This window comes from Pseudochaenichthys georgianus, chromosome 17, assembly GCF_902827115.2.
Source record: "Pseudochaenichthys georgianus chromosome 17, fPseGeo1.2, whole genome shotgun sequence".
Lineage (NCBI taxonomy): Eukaryota > Metazoa > Chordata > Actinopteri > Perciformes > Channichthyidae > Pseudochaenichthys > Pseudochaenichthys georgianus.
The window spans coordinates 27,725,698-27,748,242 of NC_047519.1; the positions used below are offsets into that span (position 1 = coordinate 27,725,698).

A 22,545-nucleotide genomic window follows, 5' to 3' on the forward strand; every position below is an offset into this window, starting at 1 on the left:
GAGAGTGTACTATAAATGTAATGCCTTGGGTGTTAATTGCATATTAGGCCCGTTAACTTGTTTAATATTTTTGCAGAAACTCTGTCAGAAAAGCCATAATGTGATGCAAGATGGAAACTCTATGTTAACAGGTCAAATCAGCAGTGACAAAGAAAGTGACCACAAGCTTGCCAAGGATGTCAGATTTGCACTTGCACTACTGTTTGTGTTTCCTGTCAGCTTGCAAGAATGACTCTTTCCTTGACCACATCAACACATTTGGGGAAGTAAACATCTTATTCCAACAAGACACAAAAGAGCAGTGCAATGATTAGAAGAGGCGTAATGTGATTGTGAACTTTATTTTTTTTGCCAAACATTTATGGAGAAACAACACATTATTAAAATGAACTGCACACACTATGATCTATCCTATCAACAGAACTGTTTTGGCTCTCATCAAATTAACCAAATATAAAAGCACAGACTCGATTATGACTTGGTCTTTACCGGTGCTAGTCTTGTAGTCAAATCTCGTTCACATTAAACGTAATCATAGCAGTCCCATTTACTTTGGTGCAAGGCGTGACCTGAGAGTCGAGGTTGTAGGTCTGCTGCTTTCAATCTTTAAAGCGCTCTCTAATTAGCAATTACGTTTTGGATGATGGTATATAAATTGTTGCATGCCTGTAATTGGTCATCAGCATTTTAATGGATAATACGCAAATCAAATGGGACTTTGTTGTTATTGGTAATTATAAACTGAAAGATTATTCCATTATGGCTCACTTGCAAAGCTTTCCTATGAATATAAAAAAATAAACAACTTACAGAAAATAATTGTTACCTCTTCACACACAAACACTACTAATAGAATAATCAATCCCGTTTTCAAACAAAATATTCGTCATTACAGCAGAACAAAATTAAGACCTATACCACTTATATTTTATCTATTGAACAGACATGAGTGGAGTTTTGATCTACAGAGTTCCCAGTGTCAAGATACAGTACAGCAAGTACAACAAACCGAATGCAAATTAAACTGAATGCAGATTCATATGATAAAAACACATTAATATCACTTGTATATTAAATAGAATTAATATCAACAACAATCAGCTTTTGGAATACTAAATGAAGCATTCAAAGTAAGGTGAATGAAATCTCTAGATTCTGTGACCATAAAGCTCTTAGAAAAAGTGTGACATCGATCAATGATGTGCTGCTCTTTTTTTTTCCACTGTGGAATGTGTTTGTAGAAATATACCATCGCTTGGGTAAATTTACTGTGCTAGAAAACTCACAGAAGTCCTAATGTGATGGGGGACGTTGGCACTTAGAAGCCACCACTATCATGGAAGTTCTGCAAGCAAATTGTACTTTGATTAAACAGGATCTACATTAGGAGATCAGTCGACAATACAAATTATTTATTTTTTCACTTGAGGACTGCAGACTAAGGTGCTTTGTTGGACATTTCTACAGTCCAGGATACAAAAGGCTTTCAAAAATCCTTAGTGACTTTGATTTGTATTGCTGTCTATACAAAAAATGCAGTACTAATTTGAGTACAGATTTGAGATTTGTCTCAAGGCAATCAAAATGATTATTAATCTTTAAATCCTTCTCCAACTTCTGCTTTTCGTCAACAAATTGTTTGACTTAATCACTTGGGACATCACCTCCAGTGACCAAGTGTAAGATGTGAAGCACAGTTAGGAACACCCAACACATTTACAGTATATTCATGCATTATTGACTTCCTATAAACAGTCTCATTTAAACAAAGCTGAACATGTGAACCACCACCAGTCATCAGTTTTATCATTAGGACAAACATCCGTTATGATAAAGTTACATACTATTTGCATTAACAATGTAAAGGGGAACCATGTAGAGGAGGGCCTACAACACACGTTAATGTAAACACCCTGTAGAAAAAGATACATCAAAAATTGCCCTGTAGAAAAAATGAAGAACCAATCTAGTCTCTCGATGATGTCATGTAATAGGAAGGTACAAATCACACTAATTTAAAAACTAAAACTCAGTAAGAGTAATAACATAAGTGCCCCATTAATGATTCTGAAATTATGTCTCACTCTTTAACTGAATATGGCGGCCTAATTTGCCTTTCAGAGTCTTTTGTTCCTTTTCTGGTGCTCATTAAATCCCCAGACAGCGATAGTTAAAGTTAAAGCTCCTGGAAAAAAGCTGCAATAAAAGTTTTCATCTTAGCATGATCTTATTTTAACAAATATAATAAGAACTTTTTAATCTGCACATTTCTGCAGAAATCTTGAAATTGTAATAAAATCTGAATCTCAAAATGGGTTTTGGAAACTGACCATTTAGTATATTTTTTTGACACAGTTTTTAATATATACAAATCAAAAGAAACGAACGATTCGTGACAATCATAACATTATTATCCAATATTATCTATGACGTCTCTTTCTGTTACAGTTTTGCCATCAAGATTTAATGGAAATAATGCTACATTTGTACAGAAAAAGGGTGAGAAAAGCATTCAGAAGGCGCTGCATTCATAAAGAGTGGGCAAGGAGTAATCAGTCATTTCTCTCTGTAGAACAGCAAATATGCTTTCAGTGACTCCGGCAGCGGTAAAGCCATTATTTGGTCTCTCAACGTGTTCGCTTGCTTGAGGATTTCAATGTCGCCGATGTCTCTTTCCTCCTCCTCGTCCTCCACTTCTTTTTGTTCTTCCTCAATGTGTTCCTCCTCCTCACTCTCCACCATTTGGGGGATCAGCTGATTGCCTACAAAAACGTAGGTGTTGATGCGTCGCCGCTGGCAGCGCCTGCGTTTGCGCTTCTGGGGAACTCTCTGCACCGCCTCCTTCCCCGCACTGTCCTCGCTGTCCAGGTCTCTGAGAGTGCGGCGAATGTAGACCCGAGACAGATCCTGAAGGCTGCGCACAGTCAATGAGGCTGAGGACAAAGAGAGATGACACTCCTTCAGGGCAATGCGCCACACAAATAAGATTAATCTATACATCTCCACCAGTCCTTCAACTAGGTCAGCATAAACAAGTGAGTCCATCGAAGAGAGGACTGCGTCTCATTATTTCAAGGAAAGGAAGCAACTAGCTATTTGGAGCAGCTGCAGGGCGGGCTTCGTAAGTGAGAGCAAATATTGCTGTAGGAGTCGTCTCGTCACATCATTTTTTAAATATTGCCTGCTCTACACTTCAGGACCAGTTTGAATAAAACACAGAGGTTTGGTTTGGTTTAGTTTGGTTGAGGCCGGAGAACTTACGCAGCTCGACAGTGTCAGGTTTCTCCCCATCAGCTCTGCTCTGCTGGACCAGGGGGGCAAAGGACACCGCCAAGATGTTTTTGCTCTCCCATGAGCACTGGCCAGTCCTGGTTATCTGGGTCAGCTGCATAAAGAGCAAAACCCTGAACTTATAAAATATGAAATACACCAGGGAGCAAGAAATCACAACCTAAACCAGCCCAGTTTCTTGAAAATAAACATTTAGCTTATTGTGCATTTTGTGGAGTTGTGCCACCTGAATAGAGATTCCTCTATGGTTTGATTTTCTACACAAACCAGTTATACAGTGTTGCAATTATAATTGGTATAATTGGTATAATTGGTATAAATTCAGTGTTTGCTTATTAAATTCAGTGTTTGCTTATTAAATATCATTAACCCATCTGAAGATCCTACTCCAGATTCTACTGGTTTATCATGGTTGGCAGATGTACATACACTGTGTAACCAAGGGAAACATTGCCCCTGGAGGAGAAAAGAGCCTCTTAACATCCGCATACATGCTGCAGTGTTAAATAGGTGCACTCAAAATTAACTTAATTTCCACACTTGCCTTGTACGGAAGCCAATTACTGCCAAAGGGCTCATAAAACAATCTCACAGATAATCTGAGCATCAACAAGAAGGCAATCTCAAAACTAACCCTAACCCTAAACTACTACACACTAAGGGTGGGCGATACGTTTCTTTATCAAAGCAAAGGTACATTTATATCACAAGACTTTGAGTTTTTTGTCTCATCCAGCAACTTTAAATATTAGACAATGCAAAATACTAACAAATTAACGCAAAATCATATAACAAATATTATTATAACCATTATTTAAAAAATGTGTATGCCCTCGCTCAAACCTTGCTGCTTATATATCAGAAAATGGGTACAAAATATAATAAAAATGCTTAACATTTTATAAAAACGGAAAAGCTACAACGGTATTAAGAGTATTGAAAAATGTCTGATGTTAGAAAAACTATAGAAACTAATGATAATTATTATTATTATTAATTATTGTCAGAATCTGACCTGCTTTTAGCCAATTGACTGATTAATTCAAGATGTCTGCGGGTGTTCGAAGTTGGATATGTGAGACTTTGCATTCCGTAGATGACAGAGGGGGCTCAGGGCATAACAAGCAATTACCAGTCCACGGTTATCAAAACACACATGAGGCCATGGACTCTTCATGTATGGAAATAAGGGGGTGTTGTAATGTTTTCAAGGGAACAACAAGTCCATTAAAGCTGAAGATGCCTTCAAGGTTCATCCATTCATAGCCCTCTTAAATGTAGTTCATTCATTCTCTATGCAAGTACTTTTTCTTTCCATACAGCAAAAGTGCACATGTTAATACTTTCTACTAAGGGCAGTCCATCCTTTCAGGCTTTGAGAGCACCAACCAGCATAATCTCAAAGATGGAGTACGTTTAAGATGACATATATTTCATGCACTTCAGCTTTGTCATCTGTACCGCCATATTGTTTGGTATATACCATAACAATATATTTGGTATATACCAAACAATATGGAGGTACAGATGACAAAGCTTGCTACTTAATGCTGCTTTCTCGTACCGAGCCATGTCTTTGAAGAAATTCAATCATGTTGGTATTTTCGCTATTTTCCCAGTACTGGAGCTATCATGTTTGTCCACTCTTGAGATCTTTTTTTTTTTGTAAGAGCCAAGAATGACTACTTGGTGCTGATGAAAGACCACAAGAAAGAGGAAGACAAAATACGTGTTTTGAAAATTATTCACATAAGTGCACATTTTGATATGGGCTGTCGTACTTTCATGCTGTTTAGATCTCGCAAGGATCTCTGATCTAAATTATGCGTAATAATTTCCTGCATTCTGATTCAAAAGTGTGTGCAGGCTGTTTTCAAACTTAAAGCCTTCCACCTTCTTTAAAACACACAGTATAATATTGCATTTATTTTTTTAAGTATATTGCACTCTTTGAACTCACTTTAAAGTGCACTGATGCCTAAAATGCCAACATAATCCAAATATCCACATCACAGGTCACAATATCTAATCTGAGCCAAGCTTTGCTGCACTTCAGATTCCTTTTTAAATTGCCAAAAATCTTAAACCATGAATCTGTCATGATCTCTACCCTCCTCACTAGAAATGAAGGACTTGAAAACCATTTTCTCCACCAACTTCACAAATAATTCTGAATGCTCTCTTCCAGTGCATGCCCCAGTCTGTCCACAGTCAAACCTCGACCATTTTAAATAATACATGTATTCATACATCCCTGTGTGTGTGCTCCTTGCCCGGACGCTCACATCCAGGGGCAGGAGTGGCTCAATAATTCATGTGAAAGTTGCATAAGAAGTCTTGTAGGTCAAAGCTATTTTACTGTGTTTTCCTTCATGTGTTAGCATTTTGATTAGCAATCATAATGTGTTGGTTCTGTATCATTCTGATGGCTTGTAGCACTTACCTGGTCCTCTATAGGCATCACCAGAATGCCTCCAATTTTGAGCAGTACTTTCATGTAATTTTCATGGTCTTTCTGCACTCCTGCACCACAATAGATGCGATCGTATTGGTGACTATCTGCTGAGATTTCAAGGCAATTCCCCACCACAAAGACGGGTTCACAGAACTCAAACCTTTGGAAAAATAACAAGTTAAGTGGAAACATTATATAAAACAACAATGGAAACAAAGGGTTTCTTTTATATCTATCAAGCACATCATCACATTAGTGATCTGTGGTAGAATTATGAAGCTTAGATGAGTAGAATTAGAGAGGAAATGTAGTTAATTTGCAAGACTTGTAGACCAGAAGAAAATAAACTTAATTACATCTCTTACTGTTGTCACTGTGGTTTCAGTTTGCATGTACTTACTTATCAAAGCTGTCACTATTTTTTATGAAATCCTCCAGTTTCTCTCTGGCATATTCAACCACGTCTGTATGGAGCTCAACTCCATGGTTCACACCAAATGGCCCTTGGAAGAAAACACAACAGGAAACATATTTGCTTTTAAAACAATCATAACAAACCCAGCATTACCTACTACCCATTGTGATTTCACGTAGAGCTGAAACAATTCCATTTTCTTGACTGAAAAAATTAATGTTCTTCAATGCGATTGAAGAAATTAATGTGCCTGGTTTGATAATTACATCATCTTTTAATTCGTTTCTAACAAAAATGCCCAATTGATTGTATTGACTGATTTTATTCAGTTTTTCTGTGTTTGTTTTGTGATTATAAAGTACTGAATATACTTGAGGTTTGGCTTTTTGGCAAAACAAGCACTTGGTAAAGGGTCCTTTGGACTTTAAGAAATTCTAATGTGCATATGTTACTGCTTTCCCCCCATATTTACAGACCAAACAATTAGGGAGACCAATAAGTCAAATAATTGGTTATTTAGTTTTTTGTCCACTGTGATTTTTTTTCTTCTGTTCATAGTGTTTTCATGCTAAATTACTTTTTTCCAAGAAACTTAAGAACTAAAGATTTTAAGAAGTACTTTTAAATATGTTATTGCATATTAAATCCACTAATTGATTAGTTTACAAAATCATATGATTTGTAGTCGCGGACGGCTATACAAACTACGATCCAAATCTCTACCATAGTGTATACTAACTTATTCTGTATATTTATACTGTGTATTTGAGACACTTTTTAGATATACATCATTCACTGTTGGTGTGCATATATTTACGGTTTTGTGTTTAATTTCTAAGGCTATTTTTAATTCATGTGCAATGCCCTTTGCTGCTGTGACGACAATGGAATCATAAAGTAAATCGAGTCTAGACTAAATCAGGAAAGAAATCTGTGGATAAATACAGAAAAGTCTTTGCAGTCCTATAATCACTGATGCTGAACTGCAGGCACACAGTGTACCTTTTTGAAATATTTGTTTAACCTAGATTCTACAGGACATCTGAGCTCTCCCCACTCAAGGGAAAACACAGCTGGGTACATAATGTTCACCTATGATGAGGCCAACCATTGTGCTCAGGTAGCCAGTCCCACTGCCCAGATTGAGGAAAGAAAGTCCCGGCTGCAGTTTGAGGGCCTCCATCACCTCGGAGTATATACAGGGAGCGGACAGGTGGATGTTGCCATGCTTCCACGCCAAGTCTTTGTAGGCATTGTCCCTGTAGCCGTCCAGATAGTAGTCACCGCGGTCTATGGCGCGAAAAGCCTGTTCAACTTTATCTGTGCGAATGTACTGGGCCTCCTTCAGATTATCAATAAGGTCGTCATTGTCCTCGCCCGCGCTCACGGCTCCCCCCATGGTTAAAAGAGAAGAGAAACTCAAGGGGCCAAACTCGTAGTGAGGGTCAGTGGTTCCTCCTCAGAGGTGCATGGAGATGAATGGCTGACCTAAAGGATGCTCCCGCTATTACTCCTCAGACGGCGGTTCAGACGGCGGTCATGTCCAGAGAGTGACCTGAGAAAAAGGACATACACGTGTTATGGCAACATGTCTGCTAGGCGATAGAGTAAAGATTGACTTAAGGTTCTCATAGTAAAGATTGATTTCTCTCCCACAACCAAATTTGTCTTTTTCATGAAGAATTAACAACTTTGAGAGAAACAGACTGTGGTTTTCCAGATGAAGAAAACTTTAGCATTATCTATTTTAAAGCCAACGATATGTACTCACAACAAGTTAGGAAACATCCAAAATACAATATCAAGGCATTTTAACTTGATAATGTAATTTGTCGCCTAATATAGAAAGCCTTGACTATTTTGCTTATCGCATTAACTCCACTGTAAAAGAGATAATGCTCCAAACCCACAGTTCTCTATAGCAGTTGTTTCAGAGGCCTTTTTCATAACAAACATATCTCTGCTCACCAGCATGGCTTTATGAAACAGAACCGACATTAATGCAATTTGTTACACCTGTGATTTTCCTGCAAATACAAATCAAAATGTGTGGTGTGAAAAGGCTGCATCCGTCATGCTTACATGCACAGTGTAATGTGGTGCATACTGTACACAAGGTTTAAATTATTAGAGTTAAAACGATTAGTTTAATTGATTTACTTAAAGGTCCCATGACATGGCCATTTCTACTGATCATAATTCCATTGGTGAGGTCCACTAGAATAGATTTACATTGTTCAATGTTCCAAAATCGCATTGGTTTCTCATACAGCATCTCTGTATAGTATGTGTATTCACTCTTAGTCCTACACGCCTTATTGGAGCTCCTGCCCCCCCGCCCCCTTATGAGCCCACTGCGCTCTGATTGGTCAGCTCGCCCACTCTGTTCTGATGAGTCCACCACCGTTACAGCGGAACATCAGTGTTTGTGTTACAATGGCGTTTGTTAGCAACCAGAAAATGCCACCACTAATGACAAACAGATTAGAATGCTGCGTGGGGTGCCGTGGTGGCGGGACGTTGCGGGGCTCGCTGCTCCGCTCGCTGCTCCGCTCGCTGCTCCGCTCGCTGCTCCGCTCGAGGAGAGGACAGTGTGAGCTGGATTACTGGTGTCGTTTCCTGGTTGCTACGTGGGGTCTGCGAGACACCGCGGAACTCAGCTTGAGCACACACACACTCACATTCTGGCTGCAATCTGCGGAGCCGCGGCTGAGAAAAGATAAGGCTGAGTGAGTGTGTGTGTGTGTGTGTGTGTGTGTGTGTGTGTGTGTGTGTGTGTGTGTGTGTGTGTGTGTGTGTGTGTGTGTGTGTGTGTGTGTGTGTGTGTGTGTGTGTGTGTGTGTGTGTGTGTGTGTGTGTGTGTGTGTGTGTGTGTGTGGAGCTGACCAATCCGGAGCCGTTACGTCACTATGACCAGGAAGAAAAAATGGAAAAAGAGAAATCTCCAACGAGGCGTTCAGGGGCAGCATAGACAGGTATTTTCAGTGTTAGAGTTTTATTCGCTACAGGGTGTACTTTGAGGGTTTGTGACTTTGCAGACCGTTTACATGCATAGAAAGCTACATAACACACAAGCGGACGGGTAATAACCGGAAAGGCATGACATGGGACCTTTAAATGCCAAGAATGATATGCTTGACTTAACGTGGTCACTTAAAGGCTGATCTGAAAGTTACTTGTGAGTACTGTGCTACTGGCTTCTCTGTGTAGTACTATTAATTACCACGTCGTAGCAATAAAGAGGAAAGCCCTACAACAGGGCGGTAATTAAACATTTTATAGATGTTTTGTTGACTGAAATACCCTACACTGGCTCGGAGTAAAAGCTGGAGATTCAGCCGAGGGAGACAAGTCTTGAATTCCCTCTCTGCTTCCTCAGCATCTGACTCAGCTAATAAAGATTAAATTCAGAGGTGACTTTGTAGCGCGAGGCCTCGTAAGGTCATTTTCTCTCGGCTCTTTCTCACTGGCAAAAATAATCATTGATTCGCTCACCATCACTGATTGTGTGGCAATGTATTTTTTTATTCTAGTTTTCCCCTCTACCCTCTCTGTAATGCATAGTCCTTTGAGTGGAAATAATATCCGAAAAATTATATAGGTGAGGTATTTGACAAGAAAATTGCTTTCAGGCACTGTACAATCTTTACAATGATAATCCAGACTCTCGAAACAGAACTCATCCATCACCCACTCCTTTTAAGACAAATACAAAAGGACCAGTAGGCAATAACGTTTGTTCTATAGTGAAGCTACTTCACCACTGAGAGAAAAATCTACTGGTAAGCACTCACTGAAAGTCCTGAGTTGATCCCTGGTGTGTATGGAAAGTGCATTGACACCATGTCAGGTCATGACTGGCTGCCGTGACCCGGCTTGGGACAACTTTCTGAACCGGCAGGATGACGAAACACGTAATAGATCCTCCGTCAACACTAGATCAACTCTAGAGCTGTAACCAAACACCTGAGGCCTGTCTATGCAGCACAGCGGCATGAACACACTGCTGACCAACAGGCAGGGAAACTGATAATCCTCATGGTTACCAACCCCTGAAGTGTAAAGTCAGACGTTTTAGCAGCTCTGGCAACAAAGAAGGTGACATCCATGCCTCTGGCAAAACAATATTTTTTTTTTTTGACAAAAATAATCACACATTGGGGCCGCCGGATAGCTAGCTAGAGCTGGCAGCCCATATACAGTGACCACTGCAAGGCGGTTAGGATCCCTAGCCGGCCAAACATTGCAGGCAATGTCCTCCCCTCTGTCTCCCTCTTTCAATCTGGCCCAAAAAATAGTTTTTTAAAAAGAAAAATACACATTTATCAATAAATCTTGACTTAAACCTGCAGTCAGAAGTGTCACATTAGCATTTGTAATGGACTGACAGCTAATAAGTAATGATTTGTGCTTAAAGCTAGAAAAGACAAATTAATCATTTTGATGAATGGTTACCAAATGTTTTTATAATAACTTGTCATATACAAATCCTGTCTTTTTAAATGTACATTTCTTGATGCCAGTGGGTGAATGATTTGTATTATATTCACTGCACAAAAATGCCAGCATGTTATGTTCGCATTAAAGGATATACTACATCAGATAAAATACTTGAAAATGTGCAATTAATTTGATCTGGCTCTATGGAAAATACATACTGGAACCCTTTTCTCTCTAATGTCAAATGTATTATTAATACAACATGTGAGAAAATGTGCTCTACAGAATGCAAATTACATCGAAGCGCTCATTTGTTTCGCTGCAAAGGTACCCGAGTTGAATGATGTTTTTGAAGTCTTACACACCAGAGTATTCCTCTGTGCAAAGAAGCCACTAAAAAGGAAATGTGATTTGAGATTTTGATCTCAATCCCCTGTACATTATATTGCAATTCTAAACCAACATAAATTTGACCTTTGTAATTTAATTTGTACATATTTTCAGCCACCAGCGGGTCAAACCATCCACTTGAACACTTTCTTTCACAAAAAATAACTCAAACTGATGAACCAATCCCATTGAATCTTTGTGGAATTACATTGAAAGCTGACGATGAATCCTAATTATTTTTGGTCACCCAATGACCTTTTTTTTAGCACCACTGTTACAACAAAATATCCCATTTTTAATAGTTTCTCAAAATCTGTTTGCTAAACAAGTGTTTGGTCCTCAGAGGATACATCCTTTGTAAACAACCTACTGACCTCTAGTCTTTACCCCAGGGGAAACATTGTACGCATAATTCCTCTTGCATATATTCTAAGGGGCAGATGGTCACTGCAGAAAGTTTGTGTTTATATCGTTTTTTGGACCCCCATGACCCTGGTCTATGTTTTTACTTCTATTAAAATGCAACATGTATCTATTATAAGACTTGTACAAGTCAGTTAGTCTTGTGAGACGGATGGACTTTTCTTTTTAATATTCAAAGACCGATTTCTACTTTCTAAAAATAATATTTGCCATTTATTGTATGCGTTTCTCTATAGTTGTACAATTTTGGGCAAGATTAGCGGTATATTCAGATCAGCACTTTTATATCTAAAGATACACAGGATGTCCATGAGTCTAATGACTCACTCGCTATTACAACGCCTTGTTTAGTACCATCTGTCTGGAATATGAGAAACTGCTGAGAAAACCTCTGAACATGCTCAGCAGTGGATAAAACCTTTTGATTTGGTAACAAAATGCATTCTCCTATGACTCCACCCCCAGCCTAGTGTTAGGGATCTTATGATGCTGAATAGAAATGTATTCGCATCTCTATTCATACAACTGACCACTGGACTCTGAGATAATTAGCCTAAAAACCGCCAGACGATGCGACCGTTGAGGCGTTTCTTGTACCACACTAACAACAGGAACCGTGTGCATGTGGGAGTGTGTCACAACATACATTTAAAACCGTGAGAAGAACTGCTGTTGTTTTTCTTATTCTCTTCTGCACCCTTTACATGTTGCTGCATGTTAAAAAGGTCAGACAGTTTGGGGATACATGTGACAGAATTGTTTAGCTCAAGAAAAAGTGTATTTCCCTGCGTGTGGCAACTATAGTGAACCTGCACTTTTTTGCATCTTGCATGGCTTACATTTTGATTCAATTCATGCTTCTCGTGTGCGTACAGCAAAACTATATTGGTTTTACCTTCTGGAATGTGTGCTGCTTTTCTTTGTCTTTATATTGAATTAAATGTGTTTTGGAAAGATAATAACAGTTACTTTACTATAGATTATTTAAACAGTAATGGTTGCATCTCTTATCTTTAGGATTTGCTATCATTTAGATGCTTCACAAATAATAGTTTGACCTTTTTCAGTTATGGGGATCTTCAGTTTTATTTTTCCTTGTGTTTCAGTTGAATTACTGAATGTGTGTGTTTAAGTGACATCTAGTGGTGAGGCTGCGGATTGCAACCAACTGATAACCCATCTGCTAAATACTCCTTTTTTACCGACGTGTCAGAAAACCTACGTTGGCCTCCAAGTTACAGAAAATGTGAGAGCCCTTCTCTAGAATCAGTGTTTGGTCTGTCGCTCTGGGCTGTAGAAAAACAACATGGTGGGAACCGTTAAGATGATCTGCTTTCTATGTAAATATGGAGGTCTTAATCTAAACGAATAAACAACTCTACCCAAGTTTAGGGTGATTACACACAAAGAAACATACTTATGCGTTTTATATATAATCTCTGCCAATAAATCCCAGTCTATAATTTATCCTTTAAATTTTGGACAGTTTGAAGACCAAACAAGAAAATAATCTGCAAATTATCAATTCAGACAAAATGCAGTAGTTATAAAGACCCCTTGTCTTTTTAGCTGTTTAGTGAACTGTAAAATAGTGTGTGCATTATTCTCTAAGGCAGAGATTCTCATTTTTATAACGCAAATCTGTTTACAAGATTATAATATAAAGAGGACCCCAATGTGTATGAATAATACTACAAAGCCTATTGTTTACACTTAGGTAATTGAAAGAACAACACAATATACATGGATTACAGATAGAAGATACATAAATTAAAGATGTGTTAGATTAAATAATAATTGTCTTGGCAACTTAAATAAATGGATCTAAAAATGTATGAGCCGCTGTAAACTGTTGTGCCACAGACCCCACTTTGAGAAGCACTAAAATAGTTGAATTTCTCTGAGAAGAAACTAAAATAAAGTTTCTCCTGTGGCAGGGATGTTGCTTTACTTTATAAAGATGTTTTAATTTTCAACATCAAGTGGATCCCATAACTGACACCCGATGAAGCCAATCAGTTCGCTACGTGGTCACGTGTTGGGGTTGCCACACAGACAGCAGCCCGTCAGCCAATCAGCTGCCGGGACGCTTTCTTCGCAGTGCGTGTGACGATGGAGCAAAACAACAACAGTTTTTACGAAATGTTTTCAAGCGCTATTAATGTCGGCTGTTTTCTGTCACATATGTGGCGAAATATGGCAAAGCGACCATCCATTACACGAGCTGACACAATAAAAAAGCAGAGTGTGTTTGTCCCGCTATTGTTCCCACTTGTCGTCCATAATCGCAGTTTCTGTTTCTCTCTGCATTGCCATTAACCTCAATCTTTAAGCAGCGACAATCCAAACCGGTTTGTCAAAACAGATGCTAGAATATCCCTGCTTGTTTCACCAAATCACTTTAAGGAAAACACCGATAAGATAAGATAACACAGCTTCTTCCGCATGTTACAGAAAACGTTATTGACCGAGAAAAAAAAAGTCTACTAAAAGCCCGGAGACAAATCAAAACAAAAGACGCAAACACAGTGTCATCTGTGCATACATTGCACCGACTGAGACGTGAAACAATAGGTTTAAATGTGACTGTTTTTAAGTTAAATTGTGTCGGGACAACGCCATATGAGTTTGTAATGAACCTGGCTAGCTTTAGCTTTAGAGGGCCTGAGTGCGCCATCATCAAAACAGAGACAAAGCAGGTTAGGTAAGCTCACCTCTTTATCCTGCCAGCGAGCAAACACGCCAAAAAAACAAGTATAGTGGGTCACTTTTAATACACCCAACACAAATATTACGCTGTCAACAACACAAACTGGCGAACTCAAAAGCACACTCGTTAGTTTGCTTGAAATACATTGAAAAATACTCACAATGTCGTGTCGCATTAACTCACTCCTTGTAAGTGGATGCTGTGTGCAATGCGACTGTCAGACAGCGACTTTCATGCAGTCTCCTTTCAGAGGTTGACTGCGGGGTAACTGTGCGCAATAGTTAGCTTGTTGGGATGAAAGAGTAAAGTAAACTGCAAGCTGCTGTGTCGAAGTGGAAGAAGAAAGAAACAGCTGAGCAGAGGATGTAAACACAGGTCACGTGGTTTGACATGTTGTCGGTGGAGGGAGGCACTGTTGCTCAAAGTTATCTAGGCCTATCTATCTATACAAATTGATGAATAGCCTACTTTTATTTTAGTGACTTTTAAGTATATTTTGATATTGTTTTACTGAAGCAAGATTTTGAATGCAAACATTTCTACTTATTGAGTTATTGTTTCACTGTTGTATGTAGATATACCCAATATAAATAGTGTTATATTTTGTGATAAAGTGGGGGTAATGCACAACAAATACATCCAACACAGAGCAGATGTGGTCAGATTGGAAGAAAGTATGGAAATAAAAATGTATTGATTCTAGCGTTACTTTTGTATTTCATAAATATCCACTTGTGTCTACTGTATCAAATAACTTTCTACTTGTAGCTTTACATTTACAGCACTTTTAATATCAAACGTTTTCAGGAGCAGGAGGCAATTATTATTTTTAATGAGGTAGTGTACTGCACTACAGAGATAAGTACATCCATTACAGAAAAAAAGATTTAATCTGGCTTTACTTTGTGCCGTTTATGTTGTAATTTTCCACTGCAAGACAATCTAGTTTGACATATTTTCTTGCAGGCAGTTAAAGAAAGGTTCGGCTGCCATAGGCTTTACTTAATTATTATACTTTATTACAATATACATTTATCTCACTGTGTTGCTATCCATCACACCACACCACTGTCGCTTTTGTAATTTTGTGTTTATGTGCTCTTTTTTTTTAAGATAGTATTTTTGTTTAGTATACCCTTCTGCTGCGACAACCAAGTTTCTCATCTATGGATCACTAAAGCCTTACCTTATCTTATGAGACCATGCATGTCTATATACAATATAAGTTAAGTAAATGCATACAGCATACAGGCACAGAAATATAGTTCAGGAATAGTATAACTTGCCACATTGATGTGATAAGACAACATTGGAAGATCCTGGAAAATGTCACCCTACTTGTAACCTCACACAGTTCCCTAAAGGAAAGGTTTTAAATTTAGTCTGCAGCTGGTTTTCTGGAAGTGTGGGAATAGACAGGCGAGGTTTCAGGGACCTCGCTTCACCTCATCCTCTGATGGAACTGCAGATGACTTGTTTTAGAGTAGGATTTTGAGTGTACAAACTCAATAAGTTTGGGGAAAATGACCTGGCTTTGCTCAGACTTCTGAATCCTGAATATCTGCCTATATTTGTTCATTTATAGCATGGATAGTAAATGAGTAATGTATACAGATCAAGACCTTTCTCCTGCAGTTTGATATCGAGAGTTAAACATATTGGTTCCTTAGTCGTGGTTTTATTGAAAAATTCAGTCCTACTCACAAGACCATGAGTGCAGACTGTTTCATGGGTCCATCCTAGTTTTTAAATAATTTAATGCTGCACCTATTTCTGGAATCAGTCGGGTCATGCAGGGTCATAGCAGGCCTTACTAATGAAAGACCGCATCTCCACTCCAAGTAAGGCCTGTGTTTAGCGTCATCATTATGTGATATATGAAACCAGGACCAGGGATTTATAAATTAGTAGTCTAACCTCCCCTATATTTTATCATGCACTTCATCCACACTGCCAAGAAGACAAAGCTAATGGAGAAATACTGTGTTGATTTATTTTTGTTATAACTATTAAATGCTATATTTATTTGTCCTAATATAGTATAGATGGATATGTGTAACTTCTATTACTGTATAATGCAAACTCCTCCTCACTGTCCTCAATATACAGTATATGTCTTTAAAGTAAACTCAAGATGATATATTTGGCTATATTCTTCTAATATTATTTCTATGAAACTAATTATTTTTAGCTGTCTGTATCATTAGACAAATGTAAACAGACAGTGTTGACAACAGCAAGGTTAGCTGAGGGCAGAGTGTATGTGGACACCAAGCTTCTTTATATATCTGAACCGCCGCGCTGTCACTCGAGACCAGGGATGGGCAAATGGCGGCCCGCGGGCCGCATGCGGCCCCCACCTCCTCTTTTTGCGGCCCTCAGATTAATTTGGGACGGGTGGCGCAGTGGTCTGTGCATCCGATCATCAGATCAAGGGGGAGTGCTGGGGAACTCCAGTTCGGAACCCGCTCCTGCCGCCACTGCGTCAGGCCGTTGTGTCCTTGGGCAAGACACTTCACCCGGATTTGCTCCTGTGGGTATTGTCCACAGTACATGTATGATACCAATGTGTACTTGTAAAAGCGCCTCGATGACCTCGAGGCGTGAAGATGGACGGTGTGGCGCTGTGCAATGATCATCAGATCAAGGGGTGAAACCCGCCGCTGCTGCGTCTGTAAAGCCGGTGTGTCCATGGGCAAGACACTTCACCTGAACTTGCTCCTGTGGGTATTGTCCACACTCCACAGTATCTGACCATTGCATGTATGATATATGTGTAATGTGTGTATATGTAAAAGCGCTTTGAGTCATTGAAAAAGCGCTATAATAAATGTAAGGAATTATTATTAATTATTATTAATTTATAAACAACGTAATTAATAAAAACTTCTTTTTTTTAAAAATATTATTCTTTTTTACTTGTAGTACTGATACCATCCACTAGACTCCTAGTTACGTCGCGAGCTGCGTAGATGATTTCAAATACCGCAAAATAATCTGTGACGCATTTGTGTGTATTGTGTTTGTTTCCCGGGGAAACCCTCACAAGAAACACCGGCTGTTGTCATGTCTCAACCCTGTCTCCTAAAAATTACGTTCCCACAGAACTAAACTGCATTCTCAATTACGTTTAGCCAGAAACGTATTTTCTCCCATGTTACGTTCATTATGAACGTATCTCAAATACGTTTATTTTCTACATATCTTCTAGAAACATATTTTCTTCCACGTTACGTTTATTATGAACGTATCTTAAATACGTTTATTTTCTACATATCATTGTCATTTATTGTCTTGCTTATAATAATGATAATAGTCATTTATAAATATCATTTTAGAGCACACATTTGAAATCAGTAGGCGAGGCTGTAATTTCGCCAGCTGTTACTCTCATGAGCGAGACAGAAAATAATAGTTTTAACATGCCAAAAAGCTGCTGTGTTGTTTATTGCACCTCAAACATTAAAACAAATCCAGAGTTACGTGTTTCTGTACTTCCTCTAAGAAGAAAGGACAGTAACAGAAGATCTCTGTGGCTTCAGGCTTGATCGCCGTTCAAATGACAGCGTTAGTTTCCCCAAAAGTGGGCGGGGCTGTAAAGTGACTCATCTATTATTCAAAACCATTCTATTTATTCTAACGTAAATTACATGCCAGTGTTTTATCTTTTTATTTATTTGTTTTTATTTTAAATCGTATAATGTCGGACTTTTTTTTCCGTCTGTGAGGAAAAGAAATGGGGCTTAGAGCCTCAAAATACTGAAATCTGTATTTTTTTTTAAATCTTTTTTCCTTCTAATTTGTTATTATTTTCTAAATAACACACTGTTATTTACTCAACAATAACACACAATTATCCTTGTTTTTATTTATTCGTTTAATTCTATAATCTTGGGCTTTTTAGCCGTAAATAAAGTCACCGGAAACAGACGTAGGCCTATAAGGGACATTTCGAGCGATACACACCACAAACCCACTGAACAGATTACCCAAGATCCTCAGCTTGAAGCTCGTTGATTGGATGTTTTAGCCGCAATGCATGTTGGGATATGATGTTAATGCGATATGATATCCGAAAACATTTAAAAAATATATAATAATACTTTATTCCGAGTGTTCTTGCTTTTCTCTTTGTAAGTCATCACATAACGGCGTTGTAATACACGGTTCGGCTGCATTAAATATTACACATCTGCCGTAGTTCTTTATTTATAGAGCCCTGATGAGAAGACTTCTGGACAAACTTGAAGAACTGCATCTTGCATTTCTTTTCACAAAATACGTCTCCTTGCAGTATCAATAGTAATTCGGCTGACTTTTATATTTGATCCAATTGGTAGATAGGTTATATTTACACCATAACGGTGCACAGCTGATAGAAAAGGACATTTTTTAAAAGATATTACTGATTTTCTTTGAATTAAAGAATGTAAATACTGAGTTGAGAGAATAGTCAGGGGATTTGGGTGATGGGAGACACATCTATGGAATCACAATTTCAATAGCTTACCATTAAATGACGGATATGGCTTTCTGTCTGTGATGTTTTACAAATCAGATATTAATGTGTAGAAGTAAAACATGAGAAATAGTATAGCAATATCCTGTAAAATGATGTAAAAACATGAATAAAACTACACATCTTCAGATGTTATACATACATAAGTGTCCTAATACAAAGTTATTATTAGTATGCTGTGTGTACCTTGTGTGCACTGCCTAGTGGTTAAAGCACGTCATTGACTTATTTTTGTTGAATAATGTTATTTTTGTTGAATAATGTTATTTGATGAAAAAAATATTAAGAGTACATACTTTCATAGGGGACAGTAGAAGGTCAATGATAGAGATATAGAATATAAAAAATCAAGAAGATACTGTAAGTGATCTCTACAATAAAACAGTTTAGTGCAGGATGTACAAAGATATTAATATGAGGATGTGCAAAACAGATAAACTAATTAACCTTTATTAACACATTAAAGAGTACTTTAGGTTAAGGTCTTCTTTCAAATAAGAAAAAAGCTTTGGGGGTATCTATCTACAGATAAATATTAAGCCTGACAAAGTACTTAACGTCTAATATATTGCTTTCCTGCAATGTTAACTATGTTGAAGCACTTATTTTAACTGATATTATACGCATTAATTATACTCTTATGTATGTATACAGTATAAGAAATGTGCAGAATTTGACAGTTTAATGGTGGAGGTACACACACATATTGATAGATGTCGTAATGCACTGTTGAGGAACCTGTGACCCAAGTTTTTCATTCATTGCATAACGTATATGATATATCAATAAACCTTAGAAAATCTTGAAATCTTGAAAGGGATGAGCAAACATAGCAATTATATACAGTTTTTAATTAACTATTAGTAGAGAATAACGAGTAATGAATATACTTTATAGAGATCTGCAGATAAATGCTTAGTCTTCTCAAGCACCAACTATCAAATATCTCTCCTGATTGTTGGCACTTGACAATCACCTTTCCTGGATTTTACTCAGGTGTAACTAAAGTCTGATTTAAGGGTTGTTTATATTTCACATCATTAATCAGAATCTGCAAAGTAACTCAAATAAATGTAGTGGAGTAAAAATACCAGGTTAACCTCTGAATTGTAGTGGAGTAGAATATATATTAATGCTGCCCATTATGGATACAAGCGATTTTCACCCATGTAGTAATTACATGTTTTAAATTTGTACACACCAATGTGTTTCCTATCGCCTAAACCTCCAGGGCTGTACACAGTTTAATACTGTCAACTTCTAATTTTGGAAAAAACGAAAACGTCTTTTAAAACTACAATTCCCAGTAGAGACGTGCCATAGAGAACATGTTGCGAAACACAATAGCTAGCGTGTAGTTCTCGGGGGGCGTTCAAATCCAGTTTTGAATAGTCTGCCGTGGTTTCGTTCCATTTCAAAGAGCTTGGCGTAACCTTGGCGCACTGCCACTCCAACATCCAATCCCAGAGTTTGAAGATTAATCACGGGGTTTGTCAACGGGATTGTAGTCCCAAACGATAGCTGGGGATTATGGGTAGTGTAGTGTCTTCGGCCATCCTAAACTGAATTTTTTTTCGGATATCATATCGCATTAACAATACCACATCTGGCTTCACAGAGATCTTCTGTTACTGTCCTTTCTTCTTAGAGGAAGTACAGAAACACGTAACTCTGGATTTGTTTTAATGTTTGAGGTGCAATAAACGACACAGCAGCTTTTTGGCATGTTAAAACTATTATGTTCTGCCTCGCTCATGAGAGTAACAGCTGGCGAAATTACAGCCTCGCCTACTGATTTCAAATGTGTGCTCTAAAATGATATTTATAAATGACTATTATCATTATTATAAGCATGACAATAAATGGCAAAGATATGTAGAAAATAAACGTATTTGAGATACGTTCATAAGAAACGTAACGTGGGAGAAAATATGTTTCTAGAAGATATGTAGAAAATAAACTTATTTGAGATACGTTCATAACGAACGTAACGTGGGAGAAAATACGTTTCTGGCTAAACGTAATTGAGAATGCAGTTTAGTTCTGTGGGAACGTAATTTTTAGGAGACAGGGTTGCATGTCTGCTGTGACGTTAAGTTGCCTCTTGTAATTATGCCTTTACAAGCTTAAGCAAGTTGTTTTTATCATCTGAATTTGGCGAAACAAGTTTAATATTCTTAAAACCAAGACTTTGTTTATTTGAAATCAGATGAAAACAAACTGCCGGGTTATCTATGATTACTACGCTTTTCATTCATAATTTCAGCGGGAGGGAGGGGGAGTGGTGCTGAGGAACAGCAGAGTGCGGGCTGACAGGTGTCTGTGTTGACATTCCCCTTATTGTGGAATAAGGAGAATGCAGAGACAGGCTACAAGTGTTTTAGGTTCAAGTTAGACAACTAATGTCTGGGTTAGTGTTCATGACTTCATGTGTATGTCATCTAATGGTTAATCTCAATACACACACATTTTCCGTGCTTTCCAATAGTTTAAAATAGTTTTATTCCACTGTTTAATAACCTGTTCATAGTGAGCTTATTAGAGGATGTTGCCATTTTTGGGGGATGTTCCCTTTGATTGTAAAATGTCAATGAAGATGTCAGACTTAGTATATTTGTTAATAATTACATACAACACATGGAATTTGTGTGTGTGTGTGTTCCAAGTGAATCTGCGGCCCCCTGGTGGCCAGTACATCCATGATGTGGCCCCCACCACCATCAAAGTTGCCCATCCCTGCTCAAGACACACATATAGTCTGTGGTCCACACACACACTCACAGCATATACAATACAGGAAACCATGGCCCCTTGCAGCATGACATACATTCTGTTGGTGGTGGTTTTGAGTGTGAGCCAAGAGCCTCTTTCTGTGAATGCTGAGCTGTTACAACATATCAAATTAAACTATTATTTAGGTGAAATGCTGCCTTTGTTTCAGTTGGGCCTGGCATATTCTGACTCTAATTCCACACGTAAAAGTCATTGAATACGACGATACAGAGTACATTTACCAATATATCTGAACCAGCCACATCATTGGAATCACTGTGAATTGGGGTAGCAAGATTACTTATTATGATCACAAATGGATGTAGACATTTATTTTAATCTGGTTTGACTCCCTTTGATTTATTGGAAAAGGTTTCGGAGTTCAAACCTCACATCAGTTTCATGAGCCTCCTGCTTTTGTAGTGCATGTGATACTTCTATTGATCATGTGTTTACCAAATGTGGTCTGCCTTGTATTTAATCATTGGTATATTGATGCACTTAAGTTAATGAGTGGGCACATGAGCTAAAGTAAGATCATCTTTGAATATGTTTATTTCTTACAGTAACTACTGTTGTGGGACGTTTTTTTAAAAAGCTGTCTAACTTTTTTATTTTGTTACCTGTCATTGTACATGGGGAAATTATACAATTATTCAATTAACAGAAATGTTATCAGCTTTTTTATTAATCATTAGATATTTATGTTATCGTTTAAGTAAAATAACCCAGCATTAGCTATAATTGTTGGGATATTCTGCTTTTCCTTGTCTTAAGTGATAGTACACTAAATATCCTAGGGCTTTGAACTGTTTGACAAAATAATGGGATAACCCAGGCAGCTTTTAGTATCCTGACTCCATTAACCACTCCTTGTTATCCTAGATGTAATACCTCATATTTAACACTAGGTGACGCTAATGCCAAAGGAAAAGGTAGACCCTACTGGATCCTTCTGGGGTAACCGGGTTTACGTTTGACGCACAGTGAACATCAGAAGCTTTGAGAAAAACACACAACCATTTGAAAAGTTTATTTCTACCATACACAAACTGTACAACACAGCGCATATCTGTTTATTATGAAATAGTAAAAGTAATAGGAAGATTCAATTTACAAACTACTTCAAC

General features: G+C 38.0%; 1 protein-coding gene across 2 annotated transcripts; it reads right to left on the reverse strand.

Moving 5' to 3' along the window:
* Positions 1–325: 325 nt before the first annotated feature.
* pcmtd1 (protein-L-isoaspartate (D-aspartate) O-methyltransferase domain containing 1) lies at positions 326–14,520 on the reverse strand. 2 transcript variants are annotated; one of them, XM_034104186.2, is made up of 6 exons: positions 14,285–14,520; positions 7,254–7,716; positions 6,147–6,249; positions 5,735–5,906; positions 3,262–3,385; positions 326–2,933 (listed from the first exon to the last, which is right to left on the reverse strand). In XM_034104186.2, exons 2-6 carry the CDS (start codon positions 7,558–7,560, stop codon positions 2,557–2,559), a joined length of 1,083 nt encoding a protein of 360 aa, XP_033960077.1. In that variant the 5' UTR covers positions 7,561–7,716; positions 14,285–14,520; the 3' UTR covers positions 326–2,556. The 2 variants fall into 2 exon arrangements, with proteins under 2 accessions (XP_033960077.1, XP_033960078.1); XM_034104187.2 differs by lacking the exon at positions 14,285–14,520 and adding an exon at positions 9,956–9,996.
* Positions 14,521–22,545: the final 8,025 nt, after the last annotated feature.